The sequence below is a fragment of the Lissotriton helveticus genome, chromosome 4_1, assembly GCF_964261635.1.
Source record: "Lissotriton helveticus chromosome 4_1, aLisHel1.1, whole genome shotgun sequence".
Classification (NCBI taxonomy): domain Eukaryota; kingdom Metazoa; phylum Chordata; class Amphibia; order Caudata; family Salamandridae; genus Lissotriton; species Lissotriton helveticus.
The window spans coordinates 414,762,298-414,779,162 of record NC_136063.1 but is presented as its reverse complement, the minus strand read 5'-3'; the positions used below and the strand labels follow the sequence as shown (position 1 = coordinate 414,779,162).

Below are 16,865 nucleotides of genomic sequence, written 5' to 3'. Positions count from 1 at the left end.
CACTAAGGCTTTGGAGGGCTGGTTGCTGGGTAGCAAGGTTACTGATTACACAGGATTGTATAATCTGATGATGAGAGAACAAATTTTAAATAACTGTCAGAACCAGTTGTTGCACCAGCACCTTGTTGATTCAGATCTGACCTCTCCCCAAGAATTGGGAAATAAGGCAGACAAATGGGTCAGAACAAGGATCAAGCAGAACCAGAACCAGAACCAGAACCAGGGTGGTCAGAAGAAAGCAGACCAGAAGGGTAATACTAAGAGTGAACAAAATGACCAGAAGTCTTCAACAGGTCCCCAACAAACCAAAGAGGGTGGGGGTCAGGCTTCACAGCAGAAAAAGAAGACTCAAGAAGGCCAGTCAAAAAGGTGGTGCCAGTACTGCAAAAGTAAGTCTCACTGGTTTAGTGAGTGCACCAAAAGAGGAGGGCAAACCTCTACCACTACAGCCCCTAAGGCAACTGCACCCCCTAGTACAGTCAGTAGTGGTAGTGCACCTCCCAAGGGATTAGTTGGGTTAACCTTGGGACCTGAGGAGTCTGACAACTTAGTTGGCACACTCACTCAGGCTGTCCTTGTCTGTACAGGGGATATGGATATGTCCCCTGATGTAAGTCCCAATACCTTGGGCAAATACAGGCAGACACCTTTAATAAATGGCAAAATGTCTCAGGCCTATAGGGACACTTGTGCCAGTGTCACCATGGTGACACCTAACTTTGTGGACCCTGGACAGATCATGCCAGGTACAGATTTCCTGGTGACCAATGCTAGCAACGTCACTACCAGTCATAGTATGGCGATTGTTGCTTTCTCCTGGGGAGGGGTAAGTGGCCAAAAGAAAGTTGTGGTTAGTTCAGACCTCCCAGTGGATTGTTTGTTGGGCAATGATTCGGAGTCATCACTATGGTCAGAAGTGGAGCAGAGGACTCACATGGAAATGTTAGGCTTGCCAGCACATGTGCTTGCTGTGACTAGGTCACAGGCCAGAAGATGCCCCACTGAACAGGTGCTGGATCCTGGAAGAAAGGACCAGACACCTTCCAAGAAGAAGAGCAGTAAGGGTAAGGCTTTGCCTTCCCCCTTGCCCCAGGTTGAGGATCAAGTCTCTGAGGAGGCTGATCTGAGAGAGCGGAGGGAAACTGAGCCTAAAGAGCTTGAACTTGATCAAGTTGAGTTTCTGGGCTCAGGGGGACCCTCCAGAGAAGACCTGGGGAAGGCACAGTTAGACTGCCCTTCCCTTGAACCCCTCAGACAGCAGGCTGCTGCTGAGGCTGCAGGGAATGCCACAGGTGCCCATAGGGTATACTGGGAAGATGGACTCCTGTACTCTGAGTCAAGAGACCCCAAGCCTGGTGCAACCAGGAGGCTGGTCATCCCCTTGTCTCTGAGAGGTTTCCTTCTCACCTTGGCCCATGAGATTCCCCTTGCAGGTCACTTAGGTCAGACAAAGACTTGGGACAGACTTGTCTCACACTTTCACTGGCCCCACATGAATGAGAATACCAAGGAGTTTTGTCGCTCCTGTGTCACTTGCCAAGCCAGTGGTAAGTCAGGTGGCACAACAAAGGCCCCCCTCATACCACTACCTGTGGTGGGGGTTCCCTTTGAAAGAGTGGGGATTGACATTGTTGGTCCAATGGAACCCCAGACAGCATCAGGGCACACGTTTATACTGGTGGTGGTGGACCATGCCACCAGGTATCCTGAAGCTATTCCACTTAGGACCACTACAGCACCTGTAGTGGCAAGGGCCCTAGTTGGAGTGTTCTCCAGTGTGGGCTTCCCTAAGGAGGTTGTTTCTGACAGAGGTGCAAACTTCATGTCAGGATATCTGACTGCAATGTGGAAGGAATGTGGTGTTAACTACAAGTTCACCACACCCTATCATCCACAGTGCAATGGGCTTGTTGAGAGATTCAACAGGACCCTCAAAGGGATGATTCATGGACTACCTGAAAAGCTCAGGCGTAGATGGGATGTCCTGATACCCTGCCTCTTGTTTGCTTACAGAGAGGTCCCACAGAAGGGGGTTGGCTACAGCCCTTTTGAGCTTCTGTATGGGCATCCTGTAAGAGGACCCCTGTGTTTGGTGAAGGAAGGATGGGAGAGACCTCTCAAAAAGCCTGCAACCAACATAGTGGACTATGTACTTGGTCTCCGCTCCAGGATGGCTGAATACATGGAGAAGGCAACTAAAAACCTAGAGGCCAGCCAAGAACTCCAAAAAGCTTGGCATGACCAGAAGGCTGTCCTGACTGTGTACCAGCCTGGACAGAAGGTGTGGGTACTGGAGCCAGTGGCCCCAGCAGCCCTCAAAGACAAATGGTCTGGGCCCCACACCATCATTGAGCAAAAGGGAGAGGTCACCTACCTGGTGGACCTTGGAACCCCCAGGAGCCCCATCAGGGTGCTCCATGTAAACAGGCTCAAGGCATATGTCGACAGGAAGGACATGAGCTTGCTCATGGCCACAGATGAGGGACAGGAGGAAGAGAGTGACCCTCTCCCAGACCTGCTCACTCAGAATCCTGATGATGGATCAGTAGATGGTGTTGCCTTTTGTGGCAGCCTCTCTGAACATCAGCAACAGGATTGCAGACAAGTTCTGCAATCCTTCAGACATATGTTCTCTCTGACACCCAGTCAAACTGATTGGTGCACCCATGAAGTGGACACTGGAGACAGTCTGCCTGTCAAGAGTAAAATCTACAGACAGCCTGATCATGTCAGAGACTGCATCAATAAACAACAAAGAGGGAGTTACACCTGGGGGATACACTCAGCCTCAGTAGAGGCGAGTCTGTGTGTTAGCCACAATCCAAAGTGAGGACGTCCTTTGTCCTTAAGAAGACCCCTCACTCACCAACCTAGTTGGTGACATGCTTCATCATCGGGGTCCCACCCGGACAGCCGAATGCCATCCAGGTGTGCTGCGACACCTGATTACAGTGGAGCTGGTTTTGCTTTTTATGTGTGAAAGGGAAAGAACTAAGTGTTATTAAAAATATCCGGAACTGCCCACTTACGTAATTTATTCTGGGGTGTAGCGGATATAATTAAAAGAAAGGAGCACCTGTTGCCCGATTAGGAGAGCTGTCGGTGAAAACGAAATGAGGTGTGGGATAAAAAGGTTTGGTCTACATGTTTCTACCTATGTGTCAGATTTAACAGGTATTCGTCAGGACCGTGGGGTACTTACGGGACGGTATGCGCACGCTAAGGCGCACCCTATCCTCGTAGGTATCAATGGGAGAAACAAAATGAGTCTCCAATAAAAAGGGTTTCTTCTTTAGTCTGTTGAAAAAAACCTGTTGGAAGAAATAAGGGAAAAAGGGGTTGTGGATAACGAACAAATACATATAAAAACCACAGACATAACACACAGTTGGTCAATGGCCTTAGCGTGTCTTTGTTGTTTATTGATATATCTAAGGGGACAGGGAGTCCCTCTCCTGCCTTCCAGGCAAATGCCCTTTCTCTCCTTACTGGTTACTTATTAGAGACTGCATCAAAACAGAAGTGCAGAAAATGTTGGAGCTGAGAGTCATTGAGCCCTCAGATAGCCCTTGGGCTAGCTCAGTAGTTCTAGTGCCAAAGCCTCACACCCAGGGTGGTAAGAGAGAGATGAGGTTTTGCGTAGACTACAGAGGCCTCAATGCAGTCACTAAGACTGATGCCCACCCAATACCAAGGGCAGATGAACTTATAGATAGATTGGCTTCTGCCAACTACTTAAGCACATTTGACCTGACAGCTGGGTATTGGCAAATCAGGTTAGCTGAGGAAACCAGGCCCAAGACAGCATTTTCTACCCCTGGTGGACATTATCAGTTTGTGGTAATGCCCTTTGGGTTGAAGAATGCACCTGCCACCTTCCAAAGGCTGGTGAATCAAGTTCTCACTGGGATGGATGACTTCTGTGCAGCATATCTGGACGATATTGCTGTCTTTAGCTCCACCTGGGAGGATCACCTGGTCCACCTGAGGAAAGTGTTAGAGGCACTGCAAAAGGCAGGTCTCACTATCAAGGCCACTAAGTGCCAGATAGGGCAGACACAGGTTGTATACCTGGGCCACCTTGTAGGTGGAGGCCAGGTTCAGCCACTGGAGAGTAAGATACAGGCCATCAAGGACTGGGCTCCTCCAATCACCCAGACTCAGGTTCGAGCTTTCTTGGGCCTGACTGGGTACTATAGGAAGTTTGTCAGAAATTATGGGTCCATAGTGACCCCCCTTAATGACCTGACAAGCAAGAAGATGCCAAAGAAAGTTCAGTGGACAGCAAGCTGTCAGAAAGCATTCGATGACCTAAAGCAGGCCATGTGCACAGCACCTATCCTAAAGAGTCCAGACTTCTCCAAACCATTCATTGTCCAAACAGATGCTTCTGAGTTGGGTGTGGGAGCTGTTCTATCTCAGCTGAATTTTGATGGCAACGACCAGCCAATTGCTTTCATTAGCAGAAGGCTGACCCCCAGAGAGAAAAATTGGTCAGCTATTGAGAGGGAGGCCTTTGCTGTGGTATGGGCCCTGAAGAAGTTGAGGTCCTACTTGTTTGGAACTCACTTCACAGTTCAGACCGACCATAAGCCCCTCTTATGGCTAAGTCAGATGAAGGGTGAAAACCCCAAACTACTTAGGTGGTCCATTTCCCTACAGGGGATGGATTTTACAGTGGAGCACAGACCTGGTACTGATCATGGCAATGCCGATGGGCTCTCCAGGTATTTCCACTTAGAGCAAGAAGACTCACCTGGTCAAGGTTAGTTTATTGTCCCAAAGTTTGGGGGGGGGGGTCATGTAGGAGAGTAGGGTCTGCAATCCTATGATCACCCAGATTTTTGCTTTTTGCTTCACTGGTTTACGACTTTCCCTGGCTGTGGGCCTGCTAATCAGACCCACAGCCTAGCTGTTCTCTCTATTCCAAATTGTACCCAGGTACTGAATTGGCACTGGGCCCTTTCCAAGTCCCTGTACCCAGGGCTGGGGTGCACCCAGAAGTCTCCCAGGGGCTACAGCATGTATTATGCCACCCCTGGACTGACTAACCAAACAGACACAACTGGCTGCTTGACAGCTGGGGGCAAGGTGGTGTACTCACCCTTTGCTTTAGATATAGTATCCCTATATCTAAACCTAAATGGACACACAGATCTCCTATCAGTCACTCCTATGGCAGGCCTTAACAATCCTGAAGGCAGAGTGCTTGGAATCGTGTGAGATAGTGCTCTGGCATGAGCTGAGCCTGTCTTCGGCTTTCGGGATCCATCCCTTAGCGGTTTCCATGATATCGCATACCATATACTCTTAAGTGCATTATAATCCTCGCGGTTATATGCCAACTCTGGTATCGCTTTATCAAAACATGTCGAGTAAGGTGTCATACGAATTGGAATACTAACCCCTCGCCAATTCTGGCGACGGGGTTAGCATTCCACCCTTCTAGAGGGACACGACATGTATGTAACCTGTAACCCCGGTTAAAGTCAGACATAGCCTTAGCTCCACAAAATGGATGCTGCCACCGAGACACAAGTCTGCACTCCTGCTGCTGGGAGTCCTCCCAGAGCAGGAGGCAAGGACAAAGGGTTTCCTGTCAGGGGCGGTGCCAGCACCGTCCCAGACAGGATTTTGTGTATCCTAGGTAGGCAGGGCTTTAGAGGAAGGTGACTGCAAGTGGCACCCCGGTGCTCACTGTGCATAGGCCGGCTGAAACCAGTTCCAGGGGCACTCCAGCCCCTGGCCTGGGGAAAGCCCGCCAAAGGAGAGGGGTGTAACCACCCCCCTCCTAGTCCCACCCATAGGGCAGGACTTAGTCGCATGCCAGCCCCTTTTTGCAGGATAAAAGGTAGGAACTGCCCCCCTTCCAAATCAGATCATCTTTGAATCCTGAAACTACTTTCCACGAAAGGAACCCAAGACTTCTTCCCAAGATTCTCCCTTGTGACTAAGGAGTAGTCACCCTGCAGCAGCAGGCACCAACCAAGCATCGCGTTTTGTTGCCAGTCTCTCCTTCGGATCAAGACTGCTCCAGCACGACGAGAACCGGCTTCCCTGGCACCTCTGACCTCAACCTACATCATCAGCCCAGCTGTGATCCGTGGGTGCGGCGAGACCTCAAGGGACCGGCCATCTTCAGAACTGCACGACGCTTGTCCAGCACGACTCCCGAGTGACCCTCGACTGAGTGCTTTGGGGTAAGAGAAGCCCCGACCCTGAGTAGCTCCAGCACCGAAGTTCAGCCCCCCTGCATCCACGAGATCTGCGTGGGGCCCTTCTGCTCTTTGCTGCCAACCGCGTTGTCCAGGTCGCTTGCCCGTTTGGCTAGTGACCCCTTCACGACGCTCCACGACGACAACTACTGCTGGTCTGGTTGCTCCAGACTAGCCCTTGCTCCCCTCCAACAGAGGAGCACCCTGGACCCTCCTGGTCCACTCAAGACACCATTTTAGGTCCACCGCGTGGGCCTTGCATTTGCCAAGACTTGTTGCCCCAATCCTGGGTCCAGCGACGTCGACAGCAAGAACCTTCGTGGGACAGCTCGCACCTCCATCCTGGTCGCCGACAACGCCTCCTGGTCCGAGAGACTGCAGAGCCCAGCAGCGCCCACTCACCTGGCTGAGGTGACCTCGTCCGGTGCCATCCTGGTGCCCACTCAAATCACTGGCTAGTGATTCAGAACTTGGTCCCCTCTGCTTACAGGTTTCTTCTTCCCTGATCCAGGCTTGGATCACTCCGAACTTTCTTCACTGGCCGCCTGCCAGCAACTCTTTCTTCAGGCTCCTGGATCTTCAACGAGGGATTCCGACGCAACTTCAACCCCATGCAGCCGCAGCCCCTGGGCTAGGTAACCTGAGTACTCCGGTGCTCCAGCATAGTCCAACACCCTAAGTGTTCGGATCCACTCTTGTTTTCGACCCACCTAGTCGGGTTCGCCCGAGAACAGTAACTTTGCAACTGCTAGCCTCCATAGACTTTTTCCCGCCTTACGCGTGAGAGTTCCCACTCTGCACACGACGTCCACAGGCCTCCTGCATCTAATCCCAGTGTTTAGAATTGTAGGCCTAGCGATTCCTAAGTCTAGAAAAGTATTACTTACCTGCTAGCAAGTTCGCATTCCACTTCTTGTGTATATGGTTTTTCGTGCCCCTAGGGCATTTGTGTAAATTGTGCGACTTAAAGTATTTTCGTAAGAGTTTTGTTATGTGCTTAGCTCCCTGACTCATAAAGAGTTCAGGGTAGTCTTGTTATAAATAAATATCTGTTTATTTTCATAACAACTTGTGTGGTGTCCTTTCACTTGGTGTTCAAGGGGTAATGTGATGGTAAAACAGCTGGCTTAACACGCCCTCTAGAGTCTTAGCCTTAGACTGCTCGTATCCATGCTACTAGGATAGCTGGTCTATAAGGTTGACTTACAACCAATCATCAATAAGGGTTGTTTGGACTGATACATAGTGATCACTAGAATAGTGAGCACTGCATATCAGGCCAACTTCTCACAAAGGGCATTTCCTATACGCAGTTAATGCTGCGAGATGAACCTTAATAGACTGAAAATTAAGGCCAGACTGAGTCAAATGCAAAAGGTATGGAAGAATGACATCTTCCTTGCAGGTCATCGGATCATAGTTCTTGGAAGTGCACCAGATGCAGAACCTCTTCCACTTGTAGGCATAGGAAGTCCTAGTCCTAGTCGCTTAGCCTCCTTGGGTATATTCATGCAATCGTCAGGCAGATTCCGGTGTCCATATTGCACTATCTCAGGAGCTATGCCGCCAAACTCAACGATGAGAGGTTGGGGTGCACCATCTGCCCCCCGAACTTTGTGAGAAGGTCCGGCCGACACCGCAGCCGCAGGTGGGGTAGGAGAGACCGGTGAAGCAGGCCCATGAACCACCACTGTCGGGGCCACTCCGGAGCAATGAGGATCATCCGTGCTCTGGACTGAGACAGCTTGATGAGTACCGCCGTAATCAGGGGAATGGGTGGAAAAGCGTACAGAAAGCTGTTAGACCAGCTGATCCATAGCGTGTTCCCCAGAGTCCCCAGTTGGTAATACCTGGGGCAGAGTCTCTGCATTTTCTGTTTTCGGCGGTGGCGAACAGATCTACGTCCGGAGTACCCCACCTGTCGAAGATGTTTCCTAGCACTTCGTCGTTTAGAACCCACTCGTGGTTTTCTTGCACCAGCCTGCTGAGTGCGTCCGCCTGAGCATTCGCACACCTGGCAGATGGGTAGCCGTTATCGTCAGTCCTCTGGCTAGCAGCCAGTGCCAGATCGCCTGCGCTTCTTGTGACAGTGTGCGCGATCTCGAGCCCCCCTGCTTGTTGAGGTAATACATTGTGGTCGTATTGTCCGTCTGTACAAGCAAGGAGTTGGTCTGGAAGGACTGATGAAAGGCCTTCAGTGCCAAGTGAACAGCTCTGAGTTCCAGGAAATTGATTTGATACGTGGATTCCGCCGGGGACCACGTTCCCTGGATCTGTAGATGGTCTGAATGTGCTCCCCAGCCGCGGAGAGAAGCATCCGTGATGATAGTCTGAATGGGAATGTCCTTGTGGAATGGAACCCCTTTGAGGAGATTCTCTTCTGAGCATCACCATCTCAGGGACTGTTGAGCGTGAATGGACAGCCGGATCCTGTCGTCCCAGCTCCCCCGCTTCTGGTCCCACTGATCCTCCAGACATTCCTGCAGTGGCCTCATGTGGAGGCGTGCGCGTGGCGTGAGGAAGATGCAAGAGGCCATTGACCCCAGAAGAGAAGACACCGTCCTCATTGTCGTAGATGGAACAGCTATGAGAGCCTGAGCCTTCCGACGGATCGATAAGCGTCGCTCCTCCGAAGGAGACAAGCTTGCTGAAAGAGTATCGATGGAGGCTCCCAAGTACTGTAGGCACTGGACAGAAGTCGGAACAGACTTGGACATGTTTATGTGCAACCCCAGTTGGTTCAACAGAACGTCCGTCCTGTTGAAGTGCAATTGCGCTTCCTGGAAGGTGGAGGCTTTGATCAACCAGTCGTCCAGGTACGGGTAGACAAACACCTTGTCCTTTCTCAGGTGCACTGCCACCACCGCCATGCACTTTGAAAAAGTCCTGGGGGCAGACTTCAGTCCAAACGGTAGTACGGGGTACTGATAGTGATTGGTGCCGACTAGAAAGGGCAGGAACTTCCGGTGTTTCGTGCAATGGGCACATGGAAGTACGCATCCTGTAGATCTATTGCGCAAAGCCAGTTTGAAATAAAACCAATGTCACAGAATCTTTTTTTAACATTTTTTTAGCCCACAAAAAATGCAATCATAAAAACAACCACAAGAGGGCTTTGCACTCCATTTGAAAAGCATACAGCTCCAGCTAGGAGTGCTTATAAAAAAAAACATACGCTAAGCTCTCCTGGCTTCCGAGTCCCTCCTTGTTACCGCCATGTTGCCATTTGTTACCGCCCATAAGGACTGGACCTTTTACTTGGCGTGTTACACAGGCTGCTTTATCTAGTGAGTGAGCACTATTTTTTGTTATTGACACGATAATAATAATAATAATAATCCACATTTGTATAGCGCACAATCACCCGTTAGGGTCTCTAGGCGCTGGGGGGCCGTCGGGAAGATTAAGCAAGCTATTGCCCAGAGTCGCATGGTGCTGGGCTAACCTGCCGCCGGAGCCGGGGATCGAACCCTGATCCCCAGATTCCAGCGTCAGTCGCCCTGGCCGTGGTGTGGCGCCGCGGCCAGGGCGACTGACGCTGGAATCTGGGGATCAGGGTTCGATCCCCGGCTCCGGCGGCAGGTTAGCCCAGCACCATGCGACTCTGGGCAATAGCTTGCTTAATCTTCCCGACGGCCCCCCAGCGCCTAGAGACCCTAACGGGTGATTGTGCGCTATACAAATGTGGATTATTATTATTATTATTATCGTGTCAATAACAAAAAATAGTGCTCACTCACTAGATAAAGCAGCCTGTGTAACACGCCGCGCCGCCCACATCAGGGACACCGCGCTCAGTTTATTATTATTTTTAACCGTGGTGCGAATCAATTAGGTGGGCGGGGCCGCACCGGGCAACGGACGTGCGCAGCACTATGAAGGTGGTGCTCGCGACGGCCGTTGGCCGACAGAAGCAGCAAAGGGATTAATACCGAGCGCGATGCCCACTTCAGGGACACCGTGCTCGGTTTATTTCATTATTCTTTAAAATGTAATACCCGCTTCAGGGACACCGCCCTCGCGTTCATTATTTTTTTTAAATTTACGTTAGTCATAAGCACAAGGATTACGCTACGCACAATAACACGTGCTATTTTTATCCACTGACACGAGTCCCCGTCATGTTGTGTCGTCCCATTTCCTAGACATCTTCGACAGCTCCTCCGTGGCCTGCAGTGACTCAGTCCATTCACCTGCTGCAAGCACAGGCAGGTGTGCCACCGCCCACTGCAGGAATCCATGACATAGTCAGTGGTCTGGCGCAGAGCCAAGTGGGCACTGTGCAGCATACCTGGCGGACGAGTGTGCACGCACACACAGACTGTGGCTTCAGTTAATGTACACAACCCGGCCCTAGACACATGTGCTCTAGTGTGTCAGTAAGTCGCTTTATAGAGTGCTACGACTCACCTTCAAGTCACTGTAAAATCGTCTGTGTGTATGCTATGTATAAGAGGGCGTGTGTGTCCATGTGGGGAGTGGGTGGTCCCAATCAAATATACTTCACTAACAACACCCAAAATAATTATATTTTAAGACTTTCCCGAGGCACATGTCCTTAAATGCTAGTTTTAGGCTTTCGTTTAGTATAATCCGCAGCCCTGTACCTTAGAGTTTCGGTGTGTCGTCTTCGTGTTTCATCTTTTCAAAAACTTGCTTGATCAGGTGCACAATCGGTCAGTGTAGGATGTTCCTGGGCACAAATTGGTCGTTTCTTTAGGGGTCTTACTTTGGACCCCAGACGACCTTGTGAACAGTGTAGATAACTTGGATCCAGGGATCCTGCTTTGTGCCCCTGACGACCTTCTGTACAGTGTAGTTAACTTGGAGCCAGGTAAACACAAGGAGATGATGGACGGAGCGTTGAAACTTTTCAGACACTCTTAACTCACTTTGCCACCTCAGTTCAGACCCATCTCCTTGTGTTTGCTTTGTTCGCCCTAAGTTGGCAGGGTATGCCCAGACGTGGTTCCCTTGCTCATTTTGCCACTGGATTCAAGCTAGCCTGGCTGATGAAAGGTGTTACCCAGAAACCGGTGGCAGGATGCTTGTTTCCGGTTCAGGGAAGACCTGGCTTGGCAGTTCAGGCTGGACTGTTCCTATGAGGCACAGGGTCAAGACTGATTTGCATATAGCTGGGTCTGAACTGAGGCGGCCAACTGAGCTAAAGAATGATGATGGATTCAACCCAGATCTGTCACTGGGGGTGAGTGTCTGAAAAGTTTCTGCGCTCCGTCCATCATCTTCTTGTGTTAACTTGGAGCCAGGTGCCTGCCTCAGCACAGGTTTATATCTTCACCATTTTGGGATCAAAGGCACATTCTGGGTCTGCAGTTGTGAAGACTGCAGTTTCAACAGCTCTACTCAGTGGTTAGTTGGATGGTCCGGAAGGTTTAACGGAGTAGTGATAGTTGAACGTTGTGCTCATGTTGAAAGGCGCATTGAGTTGGGGCAGGAAGGCAGTTCACAGTTGACGAGGACACCTAGGGTTCATACTGTTAGTGGATGGAGTCTGAGCTCCCCTCCCTCACCGGCACAAGCACCAGTCTTGGCTCACTTCAAGCACAGGTTTATGCTTTTCATCCAGTGGAGCAGGTGGTCCTGTTCCAAGAAGGCAGGGTCAGAAAAATCCTCAGCTCGAAGACAGAGGAAGGCTGTTGCCTATTCGTTGTGTGGCTCCTGTACCCAATGAGAACTGGTTAGCTCCTCTGCGCACTCTGATACTTTCACCCTCACCTTTTGATAAATTTTTTAGGTAGAACCTAGCGGAAGTGCGCATGCGTTGATCGCTCTGCGAGGCATGCTGTAGTAGAGTATGCTGTGGGAGCCTCACCCACACTCCTCCCATATTTTTCATTGGCTGGTGTCATTGTCCTCTGTAAATGCTGGCTTCCGATTCATTAGGAGGCTTGTTAGTCTCTCCTTGTTACCGCCTTGTCGCTATTTGTTACCCCCTCAAGGACTGGACACTTTACTTGGCACATTACACGTACTGCTTTATCTAGTGAGTGATCACTATTTTTTGTAACTGACACAATGGGGACAATGGCGGCTGCTTTATTTTGTGGTATTTGCATGTTGAGCGCGACGCTCGCTTCAGGTACACCGTGCTGTTTTTCTTAATTTCAAACTTTAATACTTTGAGTGCGGCGCTCGCTTCAGGGACACGGCGCTCAGTTTATTATGATTTTTTTTTATTAAATACACAGCACGGCGCCCACTTCAGGGACACCGCACTCGGGTTCATTATTTTCTTTTTTTTATTTAACTTTAGTTATGAGCACTGCGCCCGCTTCAGGGACACAGCGCTTTAAAAAAAAATGTTTTTACTTTAATGAGCATGGCGCCCGCTTCACAGACACCGCGCTCTGCAATGCAATAGGTGTTGCTTTTGGTATTGTAAATGACAATGCCTTTTAATTTTTTATAAAAGGCATTGCCATTTACAATGCCAATAGCTCCAAAACTCGCAGTTACAAGACCTATTGCATTGCAAATGCTTGTTTTAAATGCTGCTAGGGGCTGCATCGCTGCCTGCAGCTCCCAATATCATTAAAAAAAAATTTTTTAAATGGTGTGGGGGTACCCCTTCCTATTCTAGAAGCACCACCAAGCTTAAAACGTTCTAAACAAAAAAGATCTTGCAGAGGATTATGGTGTGCTCACTGAAAGATCAATAAATAAATGAGCGGCTTGTGCCGGGGGATGTGGTGCTTGGGTCCTTTACAGACTACGGGAAGGGGGGGGGGGGCACGCACCTCCCCTCATGTATATTTAAGCTTTGGTCACGGTGATGGGGTTCTCTGAATGTTTACAGGCTTGGGGAGGGGGCCGTAGGAGATGGGACACCCTGGGCCAAATCAGCTAAGGAAATGGGGCCACCCACACACATCCTACCCAAATAATGCATTTATTTGACCCCAGGAACCTGGTCGATCCCTGGGATCATATAAAAGTAAATACATACAAATGGTAGACGCCAGTTTGCTATTTGATCCCACAGGAGTCCTGTAATGGCTGCCTGCAACATTTTCTCTTATGTTGCATGCAGCCAATCAGAGTGCTTGCTCCTGCGGGAGACTTAGCCCCGTGGGAGTGAGTTGGTCGAAGGGGGAAAAAAAAACTAGGCTATTAAAATGCAATATGTTTTTTCTTAATTGGGTTCGAGGATCACTCTTGGGAGTCTCTCGAACAGAACAGTCCACATATACAAATATTTTTGCTTTAATTTCTCAAAAACTAATAAACAGATTTACACAAAAACAGGGACAGGGAGTGATCTCATTGCTACAATGAACTTACATTATTGTGTAGGGTTATGTAAGGTGCCATCTTGTCTTGTCTTCATACATTAAGGCCTTTGGTTCACCTTTATTGGCCTGCCTTCATGCTTCCTTTCACACTGTTGCATCAGCTGTCAGTTTAGGGTAAATTGTTAACTACGTGGCACTACATGAGAAATCCTAAAATACTTACTGAGCCAGTGAGCCATCACTCTGTAAAATCAAGCTTGGGGGTAAAAGGGAACTGGAGATACAGTTGTAACGTGAATTGTTTTGCCTCCTTAAATTTTATTTACATATGGGTAAAATAACCATTTCTATACTCCTATAAAACATGATAAATTGCCAAAGTTGGGAGATTTCTATTGTTCCACTTGCTCTTTCAAAACCTGCATTAAGTACATTTCCATCAGGAAAGTTACAGCGCAGTTTTCCCTTTTGAAAACAGTAAGTCCCAACATGATGCAACAAAAAAACCTGTTCAGAGTTCCAAAAAAACAAGGCAGGCTTATGCCAGAATAAACACAAGAAGTTAAATGCAACGGAAAAGTATGCACTTAATTGAAAGAATATGTAATTTACCTTGCGTCCCACATAAACAGGAATCCCAATGATCATGGCAGGGATAGCAATTCCTGCAATTAAGGCAATGCCCACAGGTGCACCTACAAGAGTTCCCAACTGCCATAATATTTTCTTTTTTCTGCTCCAGGGTTTCTTCCCCCAAAACGTGCATCCAGAAGGGCTGAAATCAGATATTTTAAATAATTATTTTTAAAAAAAAGTTGAAGTATGATTAACAGCATAATCATAATCCCTGCAGCTCTTCAAATATGTCTAGATTCTGAACCTCAATTCATCATTAAAAATACATTTAAGTAACAGATTACACTTCTGTCTAACCACAAGTATGTAAATGGTGCCACAGCTGAATTGCAAAATGTTTGACATGTGTACCCTAACTAAATGTTTACTACTGAGAGTATTGCTGGAGTTGATGTCTCATGCCCACATTCATTACATAAAGCAGTAACATCAACACTACTTACTAAGCCTGGTGTGATGTAATTATGCTCTACACCACTTGTGCAGATGCAAGTGAAGTAAAGATCCACTGCAACCTATGATTTCACTCAAGCAAAAAATACATAATTTCGAATGTGAATTTAGATAATCCTTATAATTTTCATCTTTGCCCCAGGTCACATCTGCCTACTTTCCACTGTCATTCCAAGAACAAAAGACTTCATGAATTCTTTTGAACTCACTATAAATAAATCTATACGGTGCGCTGGAAACTGTAAGGCAGAGAGAAGTACACATTGAAAAGTTCAACATTAGACCGCAAGGTGTGGTGATGAACCTTAATCATTTTATATTTCTCCTCAGATACAGTAGTCCGAAGCATTAGAACACAGTTTTTTTGGTGGCCAAAAAGTTCCATTCACTGCGCCTATTGCACAGGGACTGCAAAATGCCTGTAAACCTCCTCAGAGTTGGAGTCTAGAATCATGTGTAAAATAGTTTGCGTACTACTCCACAAACAGCTCCCTTCATATTGAAATGGCATGGAGCAGTGAGTAAGGAAAACACTGCAACCACATTGATGAAAAGTGAAATAGATGCATCAATGTTAATTAATGCTATGTGAATGAGCTCGGAGCAGACACGCTGAATAACATGCTTTCTACTAGATTACAGGTATATTTTGGAAATATTTCAAAGCGGGCAGTAAAAGTTTTATGAACCATTCTTAAGAAATAAAAAGATGCCACAGAACTGGATCATTTCAAAGAGAAAAGTAAATACATCCAGAGATATGGCACAGAAGGGACATCGGGGTTTGGTGCTATGATTCAAACAGCACTTGACACACTAATGGCAATAGCAGACAAATCAAAGGAAAGATGGCCCCACGTTTAGAAAACAATCCGGTCTTGTGGAGCTTGCCCAAAGTCATCACTTGTCTGGTTACCTCAGTGGAATGATACATGGAGAAGCTAGGCATTCGACAACTGAATCTCGTATGAGGGAAAACAGCACATTGCTTAACATCCAAACTTCCTAATGTTGTTGGTATTTTTGGTACTAAATAGTAAGAATGGGTTACATAGGAATTATCTCAAGTACTAAGGATTAGTGTGATCTTAGAAGCGCCTTAGTCCTACTACATAGAATACAAGGTTTAAATATTGATTGAAACTCGAGTGAAAGGATACTGCAGACCTAATTTAATGTCACATTTGGGCCTTTGATGAAACTGGGGGTCCATAAGTTTAGCCAATACAATGGTGCTGCTTCATTCAGTTGGTAACCCGGTTTTAATTTAGTGCCTTATTTGAAGGTATTTTTTTTTCCTAGACCGCGGTTTGCCAGCAGGAATTTGTTCCCCGACACACTCCAGAACAACAGTGTCTGAGGCCTGGTGCACCTCTTTACTTTGTCTTAAAGTGTCTGAGGCCTTGTGTATGTAGCGCATTGTGCATGTGTTGGGAGATCAAATGAAAATTAATTTGCACCAGTCTCATTACCCTCAGGTCACAAATATTTATGAAAATTGTTGCAACCAGGTGATTAACAATTTAAAAGAAATTATAGATTATAAAATAAGGTAGACTAATTGCTTTTGTTTTAAAAGGTTTATTCTCCTGAACATTATAGGGAAGGGATAGCATGATTTTGTAATTAAATAGCTATCGAATCCTGTCAAAAATATGTCCTAGAATGTAGTCAGAGAACAGCCATAACAACGCGGGGATTACCCGGCACTGCCAATACAACGCGGGGATTACAACGAAAGTCGTTACGACTTTCGCTGGAGGGCGCAGTTGGATAGGGAATAGTTTAATTTTCTATCCAACACCTTCCCTACTGTCAACGTGGGCTGGAGTTGGAATAGAAAATTAAACTATTCCACTACCCAGCGCCCTCCAGCGAAAGTCGTTGTAACGACTTTCGTTGTAATCCCCGCGTTGTAATGGCATACGGGGTAAAAGCCCGCGTTGTATTGACATACAACCATGTACTCTTATAACTTCTTTTAAGAGGGCCATGCAATCAAGTTGCAATCTTACATGTAGGAACATTGACATTTGCAAGGATTTTATACATTAAACGTGAATCGTCCATGACAGAGCTGCAAATATAAGCTGTCATTTGTAAATGTTTCTTTTTTTGTCGTAGATACTCAAAGAAAAGTGTACAGAAAAGGAATAGCCCAGCAATCACTTTTCAACATATATGCAAACAATCTCTTAGCGTTTGTTACTTTTGTCATCGCAAGATCACCACTTTCTGACGTAGACCATATAATCAGAGCAACGGCTGGACAAAGATGGATTCCAGTTTCTGGGGGCGATCAATGGAA

At 47.6% G+C, this 16,865-nt stretch overlaps 1 protein-coding gene across 2 annotated transcripts in view; it reads right to left on the bottom strand.

Annotated features, from left to right (window-relative positions):
- Positions 1–16,865, bottom strand: part of RNF19A (ring finger protein 19A, RBR E3 ubiquitin protein ligase) — a 342,060-nt gene that overhangs the window by 154,090 nt on the left and 171,105 nt on the right. For both annotated transcript variants that reach the window (XM_078686950.1, XM_078686951.1), the window contains exon 6: positions 14,081–14,243. In XM_078686950.1, the coding sequence (XP_078543076.1) occupies positions 14,081–14,243 (163 nt within the window). The remainder of the gene's footprint in view (positions 1–14,080; positions 14,244–16,865) is intronic.